Source organism: Halichoeres trimaculatus, unplaced genomic scaffold (assembly GCF_033239565.1).
Source record: "Halichoeres trimaculatus isolate MK-OKI-2021-1 unplaced genomic scaffold, fHalTri1.1 fHalTri1_scaffold_2, whole genome shotgun sequence".
Classification (NCBI taxonomy): domain Eukaryota; kingdom Metazoa; phylum Chordata; class Actinopteri; order Labriformes; family Labridae; genus Halichoeres; species Halichoeres trimaculatus.
This window is the reverse complement of record NW_027437180.1, coordinates 24,220,479-24,243,143: the sequence shown is the minus strand read 5'-3', so window position 1 is coordinate 24,243,143 and position 22,665 is coordinate 24,220,479. Positions and strand designations below refer to the sequence as shown.

Below are 22,665 nucleotides of genomic sequence, written 5' to 3'. Positions count from 1 at the left end.
GCAGAAGAACTTGCCCAAGGTCATTTTCAACTACAGTGGAATGTGTTATAATAACCTTGGATTAATATGTTCTTTTTGCTGTCACACACTGCACAGGAGGAAACAAATTTTAGTTTAAAGTTTCTACAGCTAATTAATCTAAGAACTAACATCTTCATCATTGACACAATTTGTTAGCGTACAAATTTTGGTTAGCTCTTGTTTCTTTTTTAGAAAAAACATAAACATAAAAACCTGTCTCAATTCCATAAAGCAATTTAGTTTGTAACTAAATGAAATTTACTGTTTAATTTCCTTACTCATAACTATAACTTTAGTTGTTCTTTGTAAGACCATTCTCTCTCTGCAAAAAGGCACCTTATATATTGGCACAATGCAATTCAAAGTTAACTATACTTTTCACATTAGTCAGTATATATTCTCATAACAACAATAACCATGTGATTTTTAATTCACCTTATCAAATTTCAGCAAAACAGAACAAAAACACTTCTCCTTGGCAGTCATTTTATTGTACAACTTTTAACAACAATAATGGAGTATGTTCGAATCAGACAAAATTAAAGCAATTACTTAAAACAACATCTGTGTGTATCTTTGAGTGTGTGTAACTGGATGAATGTATTTGTGTGTTTCAGTAAATGTTAGATTTAGATTATTCTCTCAATCTCAAACTTATTTGGTGATGGTGTTTGCATTCATACTTTTCCCACCCCCACTAAGCACAATATATGGTGTTTTCTGAGATTTCTGTTTCTCTTGGAGCAAAGCCACCGTTCCCAAGGGAGTATCACTGCTGCTCATCTTCTTCAGCAGTGCTTCTTCTTCCAGCTTTTTCATTCGCCTCTCTGTCTTCATCTTTCCAGACCCTTTCCCATGGAATCGATGTGAAAGCTGTCTGAAAGCTTCTTTCGGAGTGAGTTTCCTCCCAGATTCATCCACGTACTCGATCTTCACATCTGGCTTATATCCATCCTTCTCCTTGAAGTCTTGAGTGAAGCCTCTGTATTCTTCCCTGCGGCTGTACTTGTCATCGAAGCCCATCTTGTCTTCAATACAGTAGTTGTCATTAGGTAAAGCACCCTTTGGTGCTCTGACACGAGCTACCTTCTGCATTTGAGTGTCCAGCAGACCTTTGTTTTTGCACAGAAGCAAAGCAGCAGCAAGGCCAGAGTTGACGATGGGCTCTTCATCCAGAATGGTGGCAGAAGCTGTAGAGAAATCTGGTTGTTTCTGCTCTTCATCCAAGTTGACTGTGCTCCAGCCGACATTCTCATCCAACTCTGAGTCTGATCCTCCAGCATCATCTTTCTCTTCTTCCTGTTCAAAGTCCATCATGTCTTCTTGGTCCTCTCTGTTGCCCGACAGTCCATAAGTTGGAATATCACCCAGAGCTCTGCAAAACTCTGAGGTGGCATTGAACACAATGTTGTTTTTCTTCTCAGGATCATTTTCATTGTTGCCTTTTGTGAGCACTTTAATCTGCTCTGCCACCTTTTCCCCAGAATCTTTCAGAAGCTGCTTCTGCTTCAGCTTCCTCTGTTTCTCCAGCTGTTTCTGCAGCTCCTGCTCAGCCTCATCCTCTTCAAGCACAGCTGGCTCCATTGATGTAAAGTCATCATCATCCTCATCGCTTATGTCCATCTCTGCTGTCCTGATGTCATCAGACAAAAGAGGGATATTTTGTGTCATTTTGCCCTCCTCCTCCTCCTCCTTCACTTCATCACCATCTTCATCCTCCCGTTTGCGACCTCGTCCCCGAGTCCTGGATCCAAAATCAGAGCTGCGGGTGTCATCAAGGCGAAGCTCATCAGCAATTGATTGCTTTTCCTTCTTTCTGATTTTCTTCACACGGCGCTTTGTCTTTTTAAAGCCCACCATCTCTTGAGGTGTGTAGTACTCAGAGGCAATGGTGAGAGCTGGCATTTCCAAAGACTGAGCTTGATTTCTCAAACTCTCTCTCATGGCCTGAAGCTCCCGCTCTCGCTCCCCATCAGCAAAGCCACCTACATTCAAGCGGAAGCTCTTTTTCTTTTCACCATCAATTTCTTCATCATACTTTGAAAGCACAGAATGAGACTTAAATGTCACCATATCATCCACACTCTCCTCCTCTTCGTATGGCTTGTAATCGGGCTTTTTCTTTTTTAGCTCGACATTCTTCTCTGCTTTTTCTTTGTCCACCATTCCAACATTGACAAGCACATCTTCCTCCTCTGCAAGTACACCTTTGTCCTCTAGGGTCAGAATGACAGTCTGGCCCTCACTGAAGGATTCCACCTTGTGCTGCACTTTGAGTCCCTTAAGATCTCGTGAGGTGTAGGCCTCGTTTCTGCGCTGAGCAAAGTCTTCTTCCACCAGACTGCTGACACCAAACTCCTCATCCATCTCCTCCAGAAGCTTGGCCCTTTTCTCTGCCATTTCTTTCTCTTTTGCCATTTTTCTGCTCCTCTCAACCCAAGCAGCGGTGTCATCCAGCCAGTCTTCTTCTGCCAAGGTCTTAACTTTTCCCAGTTTCTGGTTCAGGATGCGTTTTTCTTTCATGGCTGCGAGCTTCTCCCTCATCTCTTTTTGGTGTGCGATGGCAACTGGGTTAATTGTCTCAGCCACCAGTGGTTCCTCTTTAGTCCCCAGCTCCTTCTTGTTGTCAGACATTTCCAGAGGCTTAAGACCCAGCTTGGCTCTGAGTTTGTTTGTCTCCTCAATGCTGAGAGATGCATCTCCGCTCGCTGACTGAGCTGCCACTTCTGTATTGCTTTCTTCATATCCCAAGTCGATTTTCTCTTTCTTTACTCGTGGCTCCCCGCTGCTCCGCTCACCTTTGCTGCGGCCCTCTCGCCCGCTTCTCTCCCTGGACCTGGAGCGTTTTCGTTTCTCTTTATCCCGAGTTGCGTCTCGGTCAGATCCATCTCTTTCCCGGTCCTTGTGGCGGTGTTTCTTATGTTCGCGGCGGCGCTCTTCTGTGTCCTTGTCGCGGCTCTTCTCTTTATGTTTCTTAGATGATCCCATCGTTACAAACGATTACAATAGGTGTTAATAAAAAAACTGTCGTGTAAAAAGACTGATCTTTCCTGCACGGTGATGCGAATCAACAGGAAAAAGTTAGTTTTCCTTCGCTAACTAGCGCACACTAGCTTTGACAGCTAGGTGGCTAACCAAAGAGTCCACTCACTCGGTTCGGGACGAACTAGCCCTCCGAATATCGATGGTTATCACCAGAGAGTGAGTTTTTATGACAAAACAAACACCGTATGGTTTTTATAATCCAGTCAAACCGTCTGATCAGCAGATCGGGGTCCACTATTTTACTGCTTATCAAACGAACGTCGCACGACAATATTACTGTTTCCTCCTCTCGTCAGTACACACTTCCCGTTCTATGAGATGATGAACTTTATGCATACTGCCACCTGCTGTATGGAAGAGTTAAAATCAGGCCAGGATCACAAACCTGGACTCAATAGTTGCTGCGTTGAGGGACCGACAAGACGTTATTATTTATCGAATGGATTTTATCGGACATCAGAATGATTTTTTTAAACGATAGCCAGCAATTGTGAAGAAAAAAGGCAACAACGTTTCTACTCTGAAAGGTGACCAACACAAATGTGTATTGTCTTTGGCTATAAGCTAACTTAGCAAGTGATGTTCAAGATAACACTACTATAAGGCAGTGTTTTAACCTGCTGCATGTTTTGTCAGTTGATATTGATTTTAGAATGCCCTTTCAGTTTTACAATGAACCTAATTTTCAGCTTGGAGAGTCGCTTTGCTAACGTGATCAAGAGCCGTGATGCTCGTTTGCTTTAACTTTCGTCAAGACATTCAAAGTTAGCTCTACTTTGAGCAGCTGTCATGAAGGTAGCATTCGCGAGCTACTCCAACAGGCTTGATAACTATCTTCAGGCGATTTTTTTCATGATCTCGACTCTAACAATGTTCAGTTGCTCGGTGGTTGGAAACTCAAAATAACATGAACGAAAGGGTTAGCTGGTGCCCGTCGGGGATCTTGAGTGTTGCCATGGCGATTATGGGACGTAACTAGGTCACAAACGTTAGGCTATCGAAGTTTACCAGGAGATATTCATATGTTTTACAATTGCTTAATAGAACTTTAAATACTTGAAGGGTACTTTCTGCACTGCCAGCCTGTTAAGCTAACATCAACGGATGTTCGTGCCCTTAGATGTAGCAGAGAGCTCGCGCTAACTGGCTGCGTGGTGGAGGGATTGTCTCATTGTTTTTTCCCGGGAGTCCGAGCGGGCCACAGACCCCAAACCTCAACGGTAGCAAGTGTTAACGTCACAAGACAGGTCACATTAAACGGCAGGTACATCCACGGTTAGAGTACATACAGTTTAAAGATAGTCGTGATCGGTAAGTTGATGTTAGCTGTTGGTAAGGAGTGACGCATCTGATGTTTTACTTAAAGCCTAATGAACACTGGGTTTTATTCACATAGCCGTTTGTCCCATACAGGGTCAGCAAGTCGCTTTAGTAGCTAAGTAATGTTGCTGTTGTTTAAGAGGCTGGGCAAGCTTACTTTGACATGACTGTCTGTTGACCATAGTGATATTTCTATGCCCTTCTGTAGTGTGAGAATCCTTTATTTTTTTCATGTTTCTTTGAACATCAATTCCAGTTGGCAGTTTCCTTAACTGTGAGATGTACGTTTTACCAGTTGTATTTTGGTATTGACTTTTTAAACTAGCTCTTTTTCCATCTCCAAACGTGTAGTGACCATTGTGCTTTTTGTTGTGAATTCCAACAGGATTTAAGTGGGTGACATGGCAACTGGAGGCACTCCTTTTGATGACAGTGCAGAGGACCTGCACAACTGGACTGTTACCAATGGGAGTCTTGATGACAGGCTAAACAACATGGTAAGGGCTGGTTAGAATTCTCTATAAGACCAATGACTTTTTCATTTTTTTCTCACAGTATGGGGCTCCTCAGCACTCAATATGCATCACTTAATATGCATTTGTGCTTTGAATTCTTAAGTAATTATTCTATAAAAAGTATCTCATTCTGCAATTGCTATTTTAATGATATGCTTTACCTGACATCAGAATATTGCATCTGTTCTCATAAAAATAAGAAGACTCATAACTGACAGAGTAAATGTCAATGTTTCTACTGTTTACAAGGACTGGGGTGTTCAGCAGAAGAAAGCAAACAGGTCTTCGGATAAGAACAAGAAGAAGCTTTCAGCTGCTGTGGTGGAGAGCCGCCTGACAAATGATATTTCACCAGAGTCTACCCCTGGGGCTGGCCGTAGGAGAGCACGCACCCCTCATTCCTTTCCACACATCAAATACACTACTCAGATGTCTGTCCCAGACCAAGCTGAGCTGGACAAGCTGCGTCAGAGAATCAATTTCACCGACTTGGATGAGGTGAGTTTATCAAACACACACTGTAAAATATGTCTGTACATCCAAAATTTGTCGCTTTGCATCTATAAAATATTTGCCATCACATTAAATTCATCATTTGCGCTGCAAAAACTGTAATGTGTACAAGCGTCTTATTTTCAATGAAAGTGTTTTAATAGACTTGATATAAGCCAAATTACCTGACAAGTCCAGAAAATGTCCTATTTCAAGATACTAGAAGTCAAAAACAGTGACTGAATTGCTTGGAAAGAGAAAAAAAATGCCAATGCCAATTCTTATCTCAATAAACTTTACAAAAAATATTAACTCATTGGAAGATTTGTTTTATGTTTTACTAAAAATTTAGTAAAGCATTCAAGGTATTTTTAATACCTTGAAATAAGATTTTCTCATGCTCATATTAAATTTAACAATACCACTTTGACTAAAAATAAGATAGATTAGATTTCAGCTGTTACAGGTAACTTGAAAGGTATCATGTATGTTTTTCTTTGAGACAACATGTAGGTTGTATGACCTGCTCTAGCCGGACCTTCAGAATGCACACAAAGCATAAGCTTGTAGGTGTCATAATCCTGTCACTTCTTTTCCAGTCAGTTTGTGCCTCTTGAAGAATCTCAGGGATAAAGATCTGATAATTATCACACCAACACACAAATAAGTTGTTAGTCTTGTTCAAAGATAAAATACCAATCTGGTGCTGTGGTTAATTTAGTAGGCTATCAAGAAAATAAAGAGCAAATTTCATTCTCAGTTAGATGTAACACTATCAGACTAGCCTTGTCTAGCAGGAGAATGATGAAATGGGAGATCAGTGTATGAAATTGTTAGTAGAAAGAAACCATCATACAGAATGGAATCATAATTATATTTTTGCAGAGTGAGGTGTAGTTTAATTTGCCATATTTCACATTTTTTTATTTATGCCCAGTGTTTTGAGCATAGAGAACTAGCCACGCCACAATCTGAACCTTAGCAAAGCACTTTTTAATCACATATCTGAAAAAAAATGCCTTGAGTGATGTTTTGTCTGACATGTATTTTCTTTACCTCTGTAGAGGAGCATTGGCAGTGACTCCCAGGGTCGTGTCACAGCTGCCAACAACCAGCGCCAGTTAGCTGGAGAGAACAAGAAGCCCTACAACTTCCTACCTCTGCATGTTAACACTAACAAAAGCAAGGAGCAGCTCCCTCCTTCCTCATCTGCCCCAGCCACACCAGCCATCACCAAGGAAACCAAGAAGCAGAGCCCAGGACTCAGGGACACATTAACCCCTTTGGTCCCTACCAAGGATACTCCAAGGCCCAGCCGTGTTGGCACAGATAGAGGGCTGTTAGCACACAGAGAATATGGAAGAGGAGAGCCCAGAATAGACAGTAGCCAGGTAACTTTTTGCTTTGTTGTCACTATTGTTTTAGTTAGCATGTACTCAACTTAGATCTTAAACAGCTTCTCAGTAGCCACGATTACATAAGGAGTTTTTCGTCTTTCCGAATGGAATCTTTCTGAATGACTTTTACAAAAACAATAGTATACGTTGAAAGGAATATTCCAATCTCTGATCTACATGCGCCGCTATAATCAAACAGAATAGTCAATGGGGCATGCGCAGAAAAAACGTAAACATCACGTGATTTATCAAAGATGGAGGACGACAGTTTGTTTATCACGGTATTGCAATACTCCATATTGCGAGTTTTTTTTCTGTCCTGTCTTGAAATTATGTTCAGTTTTTTCAAAGTTTGGATCAAAAACAAACTTTCTGCAGCAGTCCAGTGCTGACCGCTCGCCGCCATTTTTAAAATTGAGGAACGTCTCTCGTTGCGTCTTCTGCTGAAAGAACGCACCCTGACAACTTTCCATTTGAGTGGATACATGATACCTCAATTGGTTTAGGGAAAGGAATATTCCACCCCTGTGAAACCGATTAAATGTCCATTCGGATTGGCACTTCTCTTTTGGAATGAGATGTATACAAAGGTTAAATTCTGTTTGTTTAAGCAAATAAACCAAATGAAAGCGGAATATTTGGGTCCATGTATACGTGGCTAGTGATAGCCTGAGGATTAAGTACAATAAGTGCTTACTCTCAAAAACGGGACCACCCAATTAATTGTTGTGATATTTTACTGAATAAGTAAAATATTTTGTCTGCTGGTGAGGCCACAAGAAAAGGAAGAGGATTGCCAAGGTAATCAGAAAATACAGTAGTTGAATCTCAGACATATGTTTCTTAGAAACAGAATATTATAGTCATCCAGATGTACTGCTCTAAGCAAAGAGTTTCAACTTTGTTGGGCCATCAGTGAAATGTGGAGATTATTTGACCTTTTTGTTATTATTAGACACAATTAATTGAGACCCTTTTCATCCAGGCATAACAGTCTGTTAATGTATCTCTGCACTCCAGACTGCTCTGTAGATCTAAAACTAGGTTGAAAGTAAGGGAGCGCCAGTGCAGCTGAAGCTGGGCTGTATTTAGGGCAATTTATAAATATGCCACCCTTGGTGCCCAGTGAGTTTTTTGCCCAACCCCCTTTTCTGCCCTTATTTCATCAAGGCTGAGCCGTCTGTACAGATGCTTGCTCACCTTTCCTTACCTCTCTCTTCATTCTTTTCATTTACTGCTCCGAAACCCACACCCTGACATCAACACCCTCCTCACTTTGTTCGGTCTCAGGTGGTGAGCAAACTGGTACAGATCCGGGAGTACATCAGTAAGGCCAGCTCCATGCGCGATGACCTGGTGGAAAAGAACGATGTGCCGGCAAACGTGGAGCGTCTCTCCCATCTCATCGACCACCTCAGAGAGCAGGAAAAGTCCTACTTGCGGTTTTTGCAGAAAATGCTGGTTAGTCTGTCATTTGTATTGTCTGAATCCCTCGTGGTTCTATGTTTCTCATGCTGTCAGACAAGTCACCCCTGTTTAAGAGTAGATCTTGCCTGTTGACTAATTCAGAGGTGAAATGGAACCTGCTTTTTGTCTATATAACCTAACACTTCAAAAAACACTAGTCTTATTCATGCGCTTCTAGAAATGTGGTATTATGTAGGATCCTAACCTCCATGGTTTCAGTAAAGCTATTTTTGTCTGTTAGTTTATTTTTGCAGTGTCTGTTAATTTAAGGGGAAATGTTAAGTTGTTCTGTTTAATACCTCATAGATTTTTATAGATAAAATATTGGGCTTTCGTCCTAAAAGTTTCTACACAACTAACAGCTTCTTCATGCATGCATTTCCATATAAGGAGTCCTGGATGTATATGTTAGCATCATGCATTTTATGTTAAGTTATTGCTTTAACACTGCTGTACAACTCTTAAAAAATTGTGTAATGTACTGTTTCTTATTCAGCTATCTTTGAGTCACTGGCTGTTCTTTCCTCTACTTTTATAGACACTAGAGAATGACGAGGATGATGTGGGGACCCTAGACTCTGCAGTGGGCTCTGGTTCACTGGCAGAGAGCATTTCTCTTAACGTTGAGGTTCAGTCTTCTGATGCCTCAAATGCAACGGTTTGTGTTCTGTTTTTCAAAAGATATGCCTTTTTTCAACCTTGCCAGAATTTGCCGTCAAAATCAAAGCTAATATTTATACAGGGAATCATATTTTGTCTTTTTATTTAGACACACATAAATAAATACATTTGTTCTCTCTTGGCTTTATCAACATGGTTTAATCTGACTTGCCTTGTCAGTGTCTGACAAGCTTTTTCACATAGTTTATTACCTATTCTGCTGAGTAGATTGCTGCACTCTTGCTGTTTTGTAGACTCAGTGGTAAAATACTATGTGTGCGCACATTTTGCAGGGTGGTAGGCCAGAAACGGTGTTAGCTGACCCGAAGGAAGAGTTGGAGAATCTGCGTAAGCAGCATGAGCTGCTGAAGAAGATGTTGGAGCAGCAGGAGCAGCTCAGAGCTCTGCAGGGAAGACAGGAGGCACTAATGGCCATGCAGGACAGTGCAGAACAGGCACTGGCTGTGATTGAAGACACTGGTGAGTGTACAATGACATGAAGTCAGTGTTCTGAAACATTCCAGAAAAGTTCCCACACCTCAAAGTAGCTGATCTTCTAGCAGTACTTCAAGTGGTAATCATCCAGTGAATATGAATGGGTAGGGCAAGATATTAACACTACATGGTACCTGGCCAGGAAAAAGGCAATGGACAGTGTGCAGGCATTGAATGGGGTTAAGTAGCATCTTCTTCTCCAAGAGTGTTTTTGCAATTTATCCAAAAAGAAAAAGTGACATGAAATAGATTTACCTTTCTTTAAACTGTGACATTTGCCGTTCTTGTTTTTCAACAGTTGTAACAGAAACCACTGGCAGTGTTTCAGGCCTGAGCATCACATCAGAATTGAATGAAGAGCTGAATGAGTTGATTCAGCGGTTTCACAACCAGCTACGAGACTCTCAGGTACAGCAGTCTCTCTATATCAGCATAGAAAACAATGAATCTACATCAAAATGTGGATTAACTTGTGTTCTGCAACTTATGTCCTGCAGTTCAGTATCTGGATCTCCAGATCTTTTTGTCTATGATTTAAAGAAACAGTACTGTGTAATATTAGCATGTTAGCCCTAAATATGTTTTCAAAGTTGTACTTATTCATGATCTCTGCCTTCTAGACTAAAGCAGTCCCAGACAACCGTCGTCAGGCACAAAGCCTCTCCCTCTCAAGAGAAGTTCGCTGGTCCAGGACTCCTCAGGCTCTAGGTCCACCGCAACATAGGCCTCTCCTCCACTCTGCCTCCGGTCCCCACTCTGGCCTGGATACAGGGGCAACAGCTGCTAGTGCCAAACTCACAAAGCTCCAGGAACTACAAGACAAAAAACAAACCATGGACAAGATCCTGCAAGAGCTTCACTCACTAAGAGACCAGACTCTCAACAATAACTCATGTAAGAGTTTATGTAAAGATTTTTTTTGTGCTGACATTCAGTGTTATGTCACCTCAGTTAACTTGAAATTTCCTCGTAGGTCGTGGTATGTCAGCACAGTGCAGCTTGAGCGTTGGAGGATCTTCAGATTGTCCATCTGCTCTCTGCTCTAATGGGGCATCAGCTTCCACAGCCTTTCATCCTTCCATCACGCAACGGCAGGACAGCTCCAATTCCACCGACAAGCTCAGGTACTAACAAAAACACTCAAGGCTTAGGGAGGTTGAATAGGCAGATCAGATATCAGCAGCAGGGTGTTGTATATACTGCTGATGGTGTAATGTCTCCTCACTGCCACAAACCTTCTTGTGGAGTGTTAGTTTTTGTTCAGTTCTTTGTACCCTCAAGCTAGGTATATGGAGTAATTGTGAAGACACTGTAACCTTTTCGGTTATATATTAACTTAAAAATAACATATTTGACTTTCATCCCCCTACAGGAAGCTAAAGGAGGTCCACAAGCGTCTGAATGAGCTGCGGGAGCTGGTTCAATACTACGAGCAGACGTCTGATATGATGGTGGATGCAGTCAATGAGAATGTTAAAGAAGAGGATGATGATGATGAAGAGGATGAGGAAGATGAGACAGAGGATGGCTCTATTTTTGAAGCCATGTTCGACTCTGAGCAGGAAAACCGCCAGCCTGTGACCAACATCAGGTGTGAATTCCTAAATATATAAATAGATGTTTGAGTAATGCAAAGAAAAGTAGTTTAACTGGACTTTAACCAAGAGGTCATAATCGTGGAGCGGCATCGATCACCTGAGAGATAGTAACAAGTAACTTTTTTCATGATCTACTGTGAACTTCTAAGCAAGTTTGCAAATGTTTGGAGGTTTTGGCTCTTAAAACTTTAGGAAAACATGCTTTTTCCTGACTGGCTGAGCTTTTGTGAAAATGAAAATGAATCATATGAGAGTTTGCAAATTGGAAGAATTATTTTGAGCTTGAGTTACAGAATGACAGTCTTTAGCAATCAACCATGGTGTATGTAATTCTACCACTCACTCACTCACCCACACTGTGATGTTCTCATAACAGTTACCTCATGTTATCATTGCAGAAACCCACAGCGCAGTGGGAACTGGACAGACCTGAACAGCCTGACGAACGGGCGTGGTGCGAGGAGCAGTGCTAACAACAGAGATGGCAGGCTGAACACAGAGTGTGAGATCAACAACCGGTCAGCAGCCAACCTTCGCAGCCTCAACATCCCCTCAGCCATAGGTACACGTAGGCAAACACTGACCGGTTTTACCGCTGATGCTTGTCTTCCTGCTTGGTGTTCACTGTGTAATATTGCATCATTTTCCTGGATTGCAGTCACAATGAAAAGATGGGAGAGATATGACAACATTTCTTTTGACTCATGTAGAAAATTCAGAAATTCAAATTTTTTTAGACAGCTATCTTTGGCAGTTGATCATATTTCCTGAATTTGATTAACCAAACTGTAGAAGTATTCTTCACCATACTGAACTGTTATATCTCAACACCATTAATATTTTGTTAATGTGCTTTTAAGCCCAACATTAAAAAGTGGTAGTTGTTTAAAAGCTATATCAGTTTGCTTCTAAACTTTTGCATTTGCACAAAGTGAAATTTAGTTTGTAGCATTAAAAACCCACAACTTGTTTTTGGAGGTGTGGCTTTATTGTGCAAGTACTGAGTGATCAAAAAACTGTTATTGAGCTGAAAGTGTTCCACGTAACACGAGGACACTAAGATTGTAAGTTTCATCTTTGTTTTAATGTTTAATGCTAAAACTCCTTTACAATCGTACCGAATTTAACTGAATTTAATCTAAAAAAAATCTAACTTGGCTTTTATTTAACTAATTTGATTAACATAAATATAACTTTGCTTTTTTTAGAGTGCCAGTACAATAGGGATACTCCCTATAATCAGGTAAAGGATGAAGATGAAGATGCAGACTGCCTTGATAATGATGGACGTGCACAGGCTAGGGCACCAGACAGTGAGGCATCGGGGTCTAGCCGAAGAAGCAGTCTGGGGAACGATGTTGGATATTCCCAGAAGGCTCATCGACAGACAGCAAAGCAGAAACTGCGGCAGCTTCAGGAGCTGGTGGCTATGGTTCAGGTGAGGGAGAAGACAGAATAATTATTAAGAATCAATATTCTAGATTTAGCTGTTACTTTCATGAATGGTAGAATAAAATGAAAGGTTAGGAGAGCCTGTATTTGTAATTCAGAAACTATGTCAGGATATTTTTTTTTGTCCCGACACGCTGCAGGTTTAATATAAAAATACTTATCTACAGGAATTAGAATACCCTCATACAGACTAATAATGAGCGTTGGTCAAGTGTCAGGATTTATTCCTTAAACACAGTGTTAACAGTGGGTTTTTGCTTCAACAAGTTATAGTTGTACATAACTTTGATGAACATAATGTAATTAAAGGAGCTCTAACTTATTCTGAAGCTGAACACTGTGTAAATGATGCATTTTTTTCTGTATCCAGAGTGATGACACAGACGTCACAACAACTAATGAGGATGAAGTCTTACATCAACAGCCCAATAACACCAGAGCTGCTGTAGTAGGGTCACTGGGTGCCAGTTCCAAACAGAATCCCAGAGAACTCACTCTTACCAGCAAGGCCAGGTACAAAGTCAGAGGAGACTGTCTGATTGTCAGACAAATTGTGCTGCCATTCCAAAACATTACTTTGACCGTAATGTGAATGTCCAATTTGTGTTTTATCCTGGGTATGGATTGACAAAAACTCCTCTGGACACAGAGAGAAGCTGTATGAGGAGAAGCTGCGGCAGCAGAAGCAGGAGCTGAAGCAGCTCCACGAGGAACAACAGAGGCTAAGAGAAATCCAAGGCAAAATCCAGGACCTACAGTGGGCTTGCCCTGACCTCCAGGTATTTCACACACCAACACTCACAGGTTAAGTGGTATTGGGTAGCTTTTATGAAAGGCAGAATCACCATGAAGGATTAAAATCTGGCTACAAGCATTTTAGCTCCCACAAAGAGATTTTATCACATGGCTGCTGCAGTAGACTGAATTGATGTCAGTTTGGTATATCTAACAGGCTTTTTACAATTCCTTGGTTTCCTTTAAGTTTATATGGGTTCATCTGCTTGTGGTCTCTTTTGTAGTCATCAATGTCGAGCACGGTGAGTCAACAGGGCTTGCTGAGGAAGGTTCCAGTTGCAGTTTCCACCCCAGCCCCAGTCCATATTTCATCTGGATCCAAAGCCAACTCAGCTGGGCTCAAAGCCACTGCTCAAGAAGCTGCTGCTTCTTCAGTCCCTGACAATGAGGTAACTGACTCCATCAGCACATACACACACACAAAGAACCAAACAAAGACGTTTACTTAAAGAACTGTACATCCCATAGTTGTACTGCTCTGTTTCTGTTATGTCAGAGGCTTTGGTCCGAGATGCGCCACCACCAGATCTTGCGGGAAGAACTGCGACAACGCAGAAAGCACCTAGAGTCTCTGATGGCTGAACACCAGAGGCGAACTGGTCTTAACGACTCACCTAGAAGGATTGAAGACCAAGAAATTTTTGCTTCGCCCTCACAGCCTATTAGCAGAGATGAAAGGTAGGGGAAAAACTGCTACTGATACCTGCATAATTGTCCTGTACAAAGATTAGCTGGCTTCCTAGTTGCTTGAAGTGCAATGTAAAATGGAATGGTCAATGTAAAGTAAATAAAACTGAATTGCTTTTGGATTTTATACCATTTTGTTTCTTTGGCAACAGGACAATGGCCACCTGGGGTTCCACCCCATGCCATCTCGATGATGATGATGAGGATGACGATGAGGCTGAATATCACTCAGAGATTTGTGCAGAGGAGGAAGAAGAGCAAGAGGAATCTGTCGAGAGCAGCTCTGATGATGACATCCACATCTATGCATCCAGCAGGAACCAGTGCTCGCACAGTAACCGGAAGAACCAAGGAAGGTCAGTCAGAGTGGATGCTCAGAGAAGCATACTGCTCAGATTGGGATGATCTATTGTTTGTTATATGATCTTTTGTATCTTTTAGCAACCTGAAGCCTCCACCAGCCTTCTCAGGGGAAGCAAGCGGAAACTCATCCTTTCACAACAAGACTAATGCAAAGCAGCAGCAATGCAGAAGTTTGAACCAGTCTGCGAACCAGCATGGAGCGACACGGCGACAAGAGAACCTGCGCTGGGCGTCTGAGCTCTCCTTTGCGGAGGGCTCGTTGCACTGGCAGGAGCAGGTCAGCCAGCTGCAGAGACAGCTTGACTTCAGCAGCAGCATGTGCCAGACACTCCTGCAGGACCAGCAGGTTGGTGCACTCAGCATACACACACACACTGACCTTTTTAGTTTACACAAGCTGGCACAGCATACAGTATGATGGCACAAATCAAAACTGTGTTCATTTTCTTTTCTCATTGCAGCTTTGTCTTTTCAAACAAATGAAAACGACTCCAAATAATCATTCATGTCCTCTCTTCTTCTTCTTCTTCTTCCACAGTCACTCTCTTACATGTTACAAACCTTGCTGACGGGGCAGTATAGTGTGATACCCAACAATCTGTCATCACCGCAGGTCCACCTGGTCATGCACCAGCTCAACCAGTGCTACACCCAGCTGACTTGGCAGCAAAACAACGTACAAAGGTATTGAATAAAAGTTGTATCCAAAATGTGTGGAGCACAGCTATTGCAGGAAGTACTTCATCTTTTCAACTTTCATACTCCTACTTTTCTTTCAGACTAAAGCACGTCTTAAACGACCTGCTTCGTCAGCAGCAGCAGCAGCAGCAGACGTCCTCCTCAGCAGCAGGTTGGCAGACACAGAAGCACAGCTCAGCCCAGGAGTCCCACTCTGCTCCCACTACCTCTCCTGGTTTCTTTCACTCCTTATCCAACCTACAACCTTCAACCAACAACATGTCAACTGCTGCCTCATCCCCATTCCCTCCCAGTGAGACTTGCATGTTTATTAGTTGAGCTTGATTTTCCCTTGAAGCGTGTTTATAATAGTACAATGCAAAAAATGAGCCTGAAAGTGTGACAAAAGCCGGCCCAAAAGCTCCTTAGTTATTCTAAAGTCAGTTTCAAGTCAGTACATTCAAAAAATGGGAATTATTTTTTAAGGTGAGAATGCGTAATAATGCATAGAACATTTAAATAAAAATGTACTGCTTGTATTTCTTTGAAACTTACTAAACAATGATATTACTGAAAGTTGTAACTTTAAATTACCTAGCAGTAAGTTATTGATTTTAAAACAGCTTAGTATTGCAGAACAAGAGGCAAAAACTCCTACAGTTTTGTTTGTATTGATCCCTAAATTATTATCATATTTTTCTTTTTGTACTCTGCAGGCTTTAACATGTATCCCCTCTTCCCTGCTCCAATGGGTGATTTCCCTCAAGGGGCAACAGCTCAGGCAAGCCCTGACCATCAGAAGCAGCAACTGGACCCAAACACTTCAATCAAAACAGAGTACATGAGTTTTCCTCCCCCAGTGCAGCACTCTCCTCTTAACACTACTACAGAGAGAGGGTATGTCTATCATATCTGCCCAGAGGAGACATTTATAAATATTCTTATCATTATTTTAGATGATTTATTCCTTTTTCTCTTAACACCTTTAGAGCTGTTGGCTGGCTTAAAACCTCCTACGCAAACAACAACATCCACAATCACAAATGTAAGATGGATTCCCAAGACTCCCCCTCCTTCTCCCCCACCTATGCCAATCGTCACAGCCACCACCAGGATTTTGACAGAGTGTCTCAGGAAAGCTTCAACAGCATGCCTGACCCTGTTGACCCCTCCACCATCACAAAGACCTTTAAGACTGGGCGCAAAGCCACCGCGAAAGCAAACCTGGCCACCCGGAGCAAAACACCCAACTCCAAAAGTCGCCGCAGGAGGAGCAAAGGGCAGAACAAGAACAGCGAAGGTGGGGAAATAAGGCTGAGGCTCATGTCTTTTTATCAAATGAACAAATACCTAATGAGGAAAATCTTTGTGTTTTTTTTTAGGTCATGAGAGTGACAGTGTTAGCAGTACTGCAGACTTTGCCCAGGAGAGGGCACCACTGTCTCACCAGAAGGATCAGAACAAGCGTCTGCTGGACAAGCTGACTCAAGAAAAACTTGACAGCAAAACCAAGCTCGGGAGTAAAAGAAATGACCTGTCTTCTGGTAGGGGTGGTGCTTCTCTCAGGAACAGTTATACACCTCGTCGCCCTCCTTTTGTGTCTTCATGTTTTGTTGTGTTTGCACTTTAAAGAGATCTGTGTTACTCTTATTTTATGTACACTCATTTTTGATATATTCTTTGCACATTTTGTCATATACACGTTTGGTTTTAATTTCCTTTGTTGTCACTTCAATATATCTTACTCACAGCCTATGCTTGGAGAACACCCTTCCTCTCTAACAGAATTGCATGCACAGAAGCACCAGGTAAACTCACTGTGCCAATCCAGGCAACATTTGGCTTATGTCTCCTAAACATCTCAAGCATGCTTTTCTTTTGGCTCATCCTACCAAAGCTTTTGAGTGTGAGGGCAAACTTATAACATTAAGAAATGATCCTCTTTAATACGGTGCTGTTACGTTTTGCACTTGCAGATGCGAGCAGCGACTTCTCACTGTTTGAGGCACTGAGGGAGACCATATACTCTGAGGTTGCTACTCTGATTTCGCAGAATGAATCCCGTCCCCATTTTCTTATTGAGCTCTTCCACGAGCTGCAGCTGCTCAATACAGACTACCTACGACAGAGGGCACTGTATTCCCTACAGGTAAGTTCACATGCAAATGACTATGCACAGCTTCTTGAATCCAGTGTGGATGTATCTTTAATGCTGGGCTCAGATTATGTGTAATGGGGTGTTTTTTTTAAGCAAGGATACAGGTTGCATTCTTATCCATGTGTTAGGTCAGGTGACTTGTCTGAAAGCATGACTGGAGTTGTTTCTCTCTGTGTGTCTGCCAGGACATTGTGACCCGACACCTGACAGAGAAAAGTGCAGCCGAGGACCAGTTGCCACTTCTCGGCCCGGTGTCGTGGGCTGCAGGCTCTCAATCTGAGCTCACACCCAGCGAGAGTCTGGCAACCAGTGATGCAGTAAGAGAAGAGATATTATTGCTTCTCAGCGTAGCATTTTCACACGTCATCACCAGTCTTGAACTCTTCTCTCAGCGCTCACCATCATCCTCCTTGTACCCTTTCAAATCGCTCTAAACGCGGTTCGTTCTCTCATTTCAATACATCTTTCATTAGTCTCTCTAAGCCTTGTCTGCTTTCATCTTTTCCTGCCTTGTCCTTTTTCATCTCTTTTTATCCTCTGATTTTAATTTTCCCTGCCCCCATCTTCATTGTCTTTGAATTAAACTTGACAGTGAGACTTCAGAGGCCTGTCAGTTAAAGGAAAAATGACCCTCTTCTCCGCACGAAACTTTGCTGGATCAGACATGTGGTCTTTGTTCTAGGCCAAAGTCTCTAGAGTTATGCTAATTGGCAGCTGGGCCTTTTGTCTGTCTGAATATTCCCTTTGTTCTAGAATGATGGATGAAATGTCTAATTTTCCTCGTTAAGAGAAGCCACCATCATATGCCGTGCGTTGGAATGCATTCTTGCTCATATTTTCTTTGCTGTGGGTGGCTGAAATGGAACCCTTCACCTTTTCCAGGAGGTGGTGGAAAAAAACCTGAGGCTTACACAGGACTCTGTGAAGAAAAGGGACGATGCAGAATCTGTGGACAATGAGAGCACCATGTCAACTTCCTCCAACCTGGAACCATTCGCCAACGATGACCTGGGTAAAATTATGATTGCATAAAGTATTTCGGGCTTTGGAAAACACTGGGCGAAAGCTTGTCAAACTGTACGCCACCTGTCTTCACTTCCTCGTTTTCACATGAAGTGCTCTGCTTATTGGCTTTTAACTGACTCAATCAAGGGGAAGCTTTCCCACTTGTCTTGTTGTTTCGATAAACGCAAGAGTTTACGCCTCAGGATCAGTAGTATGTAGCTAATAATACCTATTAGAGTGAAAGGGATAAATGGACTCTTAGATTTTGGGCCCCTTGTTACATCAGAAATGTCTGGTACACTTGTTCTGATCCTGTAGTGTAAACTTGTTTACAATTGCATTAATATCCAGCACCATTCTCTCTCCCTCTTGCTTCATTGATTTTTTTCAACTATTTGGATGCCATCTCTCTTTTCTTTTTTCCCCTTTGCTCTTCTTTCTCTGCTGCTCTGATAGGCAACACAGTGATTCATTTAGACAAGGCTCTGGCCAGGATTAGGGAGTATGAGCGCATGAAGCTTAAGGCTGAGTTTAACCCCTGCAATGCTGGCACTGCAGGTGCAGGTAGCTCTGACATCTCAAACGCTGAACACCCTCCTGCCAACCTGGCTGACCAAGTGGAAGGTACCGGATGAAGTAGCTTAAACAGAGCACATCTATTCTCTGCGATTTTTTCAGATTTTGAATAACCTGATGATATTTTGGTGTGTGTGAGCAGGTGATGCAGCTGGTGATGTGCGCTGTCCCCAGATTGACACCCAACAGTTGGATCGCCAGATCAAAGCCATCATGACAGAGGTTATTCCTTTCCTAAAGGTGAGGCAACCAGCTCAGGGAAGTGTCAGGCAGACTGTTATGAGTTCTGAGCTTCTGTGCAGAAGTTTTAGGTTTGTATTGATTTTGGAGACCCCCAGTGGACAAAGATTTAACTCTTTTTGTCCTGTATACTGTATGTGTATTATCTTTTCTTGTTTGATTTTATAGATCATAAAAAGTATTTCAGTAGCTGAAACTCTTCTTAAATTTAAGTTCGTTTAAGCTTTAGGCTCACCTGCTATGTATATAGCCCTGTGTACTGCATTGTGGATGTAAACTACTATCTAACAATTAAAACTTGGGTATTCTTGTTGTGTGCTATTAGGAGAACATGGATGAGGTGTGTTCCCTCCAGCTGTTGACATCTGTACGCCGTATGGTCCTCACTCTCACCCAGCAAAACGACGAAAGCAAAGAGTTTGTCCGCTTTTTCCACAGACAGCTGGGAGGCATTCTCCAGGTACGACTGCTGCCAACGCCTGGTCCCAGCCAAGTTAAAGCAGATCAAACAAAAAAAAAAAGCGGCAGCCCTTCAGACGTTTCACTCTTTTCTCTTCCTCCAGGACTCTCTCAGTAAATTTGTGGGCCGCACTCTGAAGGACTGCGGGGAGGACCTCCTTGTGGAGATCTCTGAGATCCTCTTCAATGAACTCGCCTTCTTCAGACTCATGCAGGATCTGGATAGCAGCAGCAGCATGGCCTTGGCAGCCAAACACAAGAATAAAAAGAGGGCTGAGCAGTTAAGCAAAGCAAATCAAAGTCTGAAGGTGAGTTTGCCATTCTGACTTTACCACTTTGGTAAAATATTGAAGGTATGTGCAAGGCTGTTTCACAGGAAGTTGTTTGAATTAGACTAATTTCACTCTGGGTGTTAATGTATTCCTCTAATTAGGAAAACACAGACGCTGGAGGAGATAAATCAGTTTCCCCAGCCTACACTGATGAAGACAAGGTCAGTCATTGAAGTACTGATAATGTAATCGTCAATACCAATTAGCGCTGCTGTAATCTGTGCCACAATGATGTCTCTCTCTTTTATTCCAGGACCAGGACGAGGCAGAGCAGGAAGGTGATTCTACTCTTAAAGAGCATTGCCTGCAGACAGAGAGGAAGAACAGCGGGGGCAGTGAAGCTTCTGAGGTAGAAGAAGAAGAGGACGATGACGGGGACGGGGATGGACAGGGCATTCCTCTGTCAATTAGTAAGTTAAGTGGTAAAGTTTAACCCTGTACAGAGTGAATCCCTCCTTTCTTCTGACTTTTTTCCTTGTCTTTAGGTCTTTCAAAAGCAGAGACTCAGGCTTTGACAAACTACGGGAGTGGAGAAGATGAGAACGAGGAGGAGGAAATGGAGGAGTTTGAAGCTGGACCTGTTGATGTCCAAACGTCTTTGCAGGCAACTGCTAATGGACATGTGGAGCAGGAGGTCAGAGTCACAGTCAGGCATTAATGGTTTGTTTTTAATTACCCCCTATTACTTTGATAATTGCCCATTTATCTTTATGTTACTTCTGTATTCATGTCATACTTCAGGGGACAACATCCAGTGAAACACAGGAGTGTAAAACTGAGCAGAGGAGTACAGAGAATGATGGTGAGACCTTTCTGTTTACAGTTTTCATTAATTGAAAGATGTAAAATGGGCTATTAGTCTGATAGACAAAGCCTTCTAATGCAACATTTTGTTCTTTTGTTTACTATAAAGGTCTTTTTTTTTTCCTTTTCTTTTTAGAAATCCATAGGTCAGGTAGGATGGTGAACTCCACAGCAGAGGACTGCGACATGGCTGAGTGCCAGAGTCCTGGGGAGGAGGGTCAAGTCAGAGCAGCTGCTGACTCAGAAGGAGGCTCTGCAGTCTCCTATGGTCAGGACGTCCCCAAGGAGTCCAACAGCACGAGCAGCCCGGATACAGACTCACCCGTCATGATCAATGTAGATGTGAGTTCAGGGTCAAAGATTTGAGTTTTACCAAAATAGTGTAACTGTCTCTGGAATGAGATCTCAAAGATTTATCCTGCCCTTTATCGTTCACACAGGAGGTTGGCTCAGGAAACACCAGTCAGAAATCTGATGAAGAAGACTTTGTGAAGGTCGATGACCTGCCACTGCAGCTCACAGTCATGTGTGAGGTGTGTATCACATTAGATCTGACATCAAATAAATGAAAGTTACGGAGTTAAACAACCTGTCTTTCTAATGATCCACTGTGTGCTTTAACATCAGGAGGAGCTACAAAAGAGAATCGTGGAGGAGCAGCAGAATAACAACCTGTCTGTCGAGATCCTCAACGGAAACACTGAATCGCTGACTGGGCTGGTGGGAAACGCGCAGGCCCTGAAGGAACCAGGTATGGATTAAAATGCTTGTCAGTAAAAATTAACATTTGGATAAATTCTTCTTGAAAGCCAAAAAAATGTCTCCTGTTGGCATGTTTACATCCACAGAGGAACACGCTGCATTCTTACCTCAAAGAGTCCAATCCTTTGGGAGTATAATGATTTTTTTTTGTCTTTTTCAGAAAATGCCGGTGCTCAGGGTGTATAAAGATTGATACTGAAATCTACAGAGTTTTCAAACACTATCTCATCTCACAGTCAATTCTGTCTGTAGGATTGTTCATTCTTTATCCTCTACTTTAAAAGAGCAAAGGCTCACAACCTGTCACAAGATAGCCGTGACTCTGCTTCACAACAGATAAAACACCTACACATAATAAACACTTAGTTTCTTTTATTCCTGGATGTTTAATGTGATTTATGGGTAATTTGGGGAGGGTTTGTCTCTATGCTGCTGATTCCAGTTAACAGTTAAGACTCTGTTTAAATCTCTATAGTCCTGAACCCCCCCTCAGATCTGCCTTTGCCTCGTTCTTGGTTCTGGGATCACTCTGACTGAGTTGATTTTTTTAAAATACTGAGTTTGTCTTTGCCTGGCCTTATTGCTGTACAGCTTGTCTCTTCTGCACTTGATTCCTGTTATTAGAGAGATTACAGTAGGACTTCAGCTTAATTGTTTCCATTCTTAATTCTTCATTTCATAGCTCAGGCTTAGCTTTTATCCCCTCGGACACATCTTTATATACTGTTTGTTCTGTTTATCGACTTTGATTTCGCTGTAATTAAAATGTTAACAACAGTTATAAGTTTTAAATAATAAAATACTGAACCTTTCAAATGTGTGAAGAAAATTTGTGTGTCAGCGTTCTCTTATACTATGCAATGAAACAGTTTGGACTTGACTAATGCTTCTGAATTACCCCTTTAATCAGATATCAAAGAAATGTTTCACCAAATCACGCAGAAAAATCTACACATCTGTGTATGCACATATAACCTTTTCTCTGGTTAACTGGGTGCTGTAGTTTACATCATTACACAACTGATCAGAACAGAGCTGAAAAGAAGATTCAGATGAGACTCAATCTGCAATACCTTTTGGGACTGGAGTGACACTGCTGAAAATTTTAAGGGTCTGGTTTCTAAAATTTGAGCCTGGCTCTTTTTCTTTAACTTCAATACGATTTTTAACCCAGATTTCTTAAAATTGACCATCATAAAAAATGTAGATACCTTGCTGTCATCTTTGGTTTACTAAACACAATTAATAGCAAGTCATATGTATGTATGTGTAACTAAAATTTCTTTAAAAACTCACACTGACACGTCAAAGAATGTGATTTTCTGGTGTTTACAGTTTTCTGAC

The 22,665-nt window shown here is 42.0% G+C and overlaps 2 protein-coding genes across 6 annotated transcripts; one reads left to right on the top strand and one right to left on the bottom strand.

The window, feature by feature from the left end:
* Positions 1-475: 475 nt before the first annotated feature.
* sart1 (spliceosome associated factor 1, recruiter of U4/U6.U5 tri-snRNP) lies at positions 476-3,343 on the bottom strand. Its single transcript, XM_074693151.1, has one exon. It carries the CDS (start codon positions 3,007-3,009, stop codon positions 676-678), a length of 2,334 nt encoding a protein of 777 aa, XP_074549252.1. The 5' UTR covers positions 3,010-3,343; the 3' UTR covers positions 476-675.
* Positions 3,344-3,427: 84 nt separating this feature from the next.
* pcm1 (pericentriolar material 1) lies at positions 3,428-22,138 on the top strand. Of its 5 annotated transcripts, none has more exons than XM_074693129.1 (40): positions 3,428-3,593; positions 4,772-4,883; positions 5,151-5,399; positions 6,458-6,784; positions 8,081-8,251; positions 8,796-8,915; positions 9,211-9,397; positions 9,711-9,820; positions 10,033-10,306; positions 10,386-10,536; positions 10,785-11,003; positions 11,409-11,572; positions 12,219-12,448; positions 12,833-12,975; positions 13,112-13,241; positions 13,482-13,646; positions 13,754-13,935; positions 14,097-14,300; positions 14,386-14,653; positions 14,846-14,991; positions 15,087-15,298; positions 15,702-15,882; positions 15,975-16,285; positions 16,368-16,529; positions 16,737-16,793; positions 16,962-17,134; positions 17,329-17,460; positions 18,026-18,155; positions 18,707-18,772; positions 18,867-18,964; positions 19,290-19,424; positions 19,528-19,731; positions 19,857-19,916; positions 20,009-20,165; positions 20,241-20,389; positions 20,497-20,557; positions 20,696-20,901; positions 21,000-21,092; positions 21,187-21,310; positions 21,482-22,138. In XM_074693129.1, the coding sequence occupies exons 2-40, from the start codon at positions 4,788-4,790 to the stop codon at positions 21,505-21,507; spliced, it is 6,273 nt and encodes a 2,090-aa protein (XP_074549230.1). In that variant the 5' UTR covers positions 3,428-3,593; positions 4,772-4,787; the 3' UTR covers positions 21,508-22,138. The 5 variants fall into 5 exon arrangements, with proteins under 5 accessions (XP_074549230.1, XP_074549204.1, XP_074549240.1 ...); XM_074693103.1 differs by having other exon boundaries at positions 3,429-3,593; positions 18,605-18,772; positions 21,482-22,137; XM_074693113.1 differs by lacking the exon at positions 3,428-3,593 and adding an exon at positions 3,983-4,377 and having other exon boundaries at positions 18,605-18,772.
* The last annotated feature ends 527 nt before the right edge of the window (positions 22,139-22,665 follow it).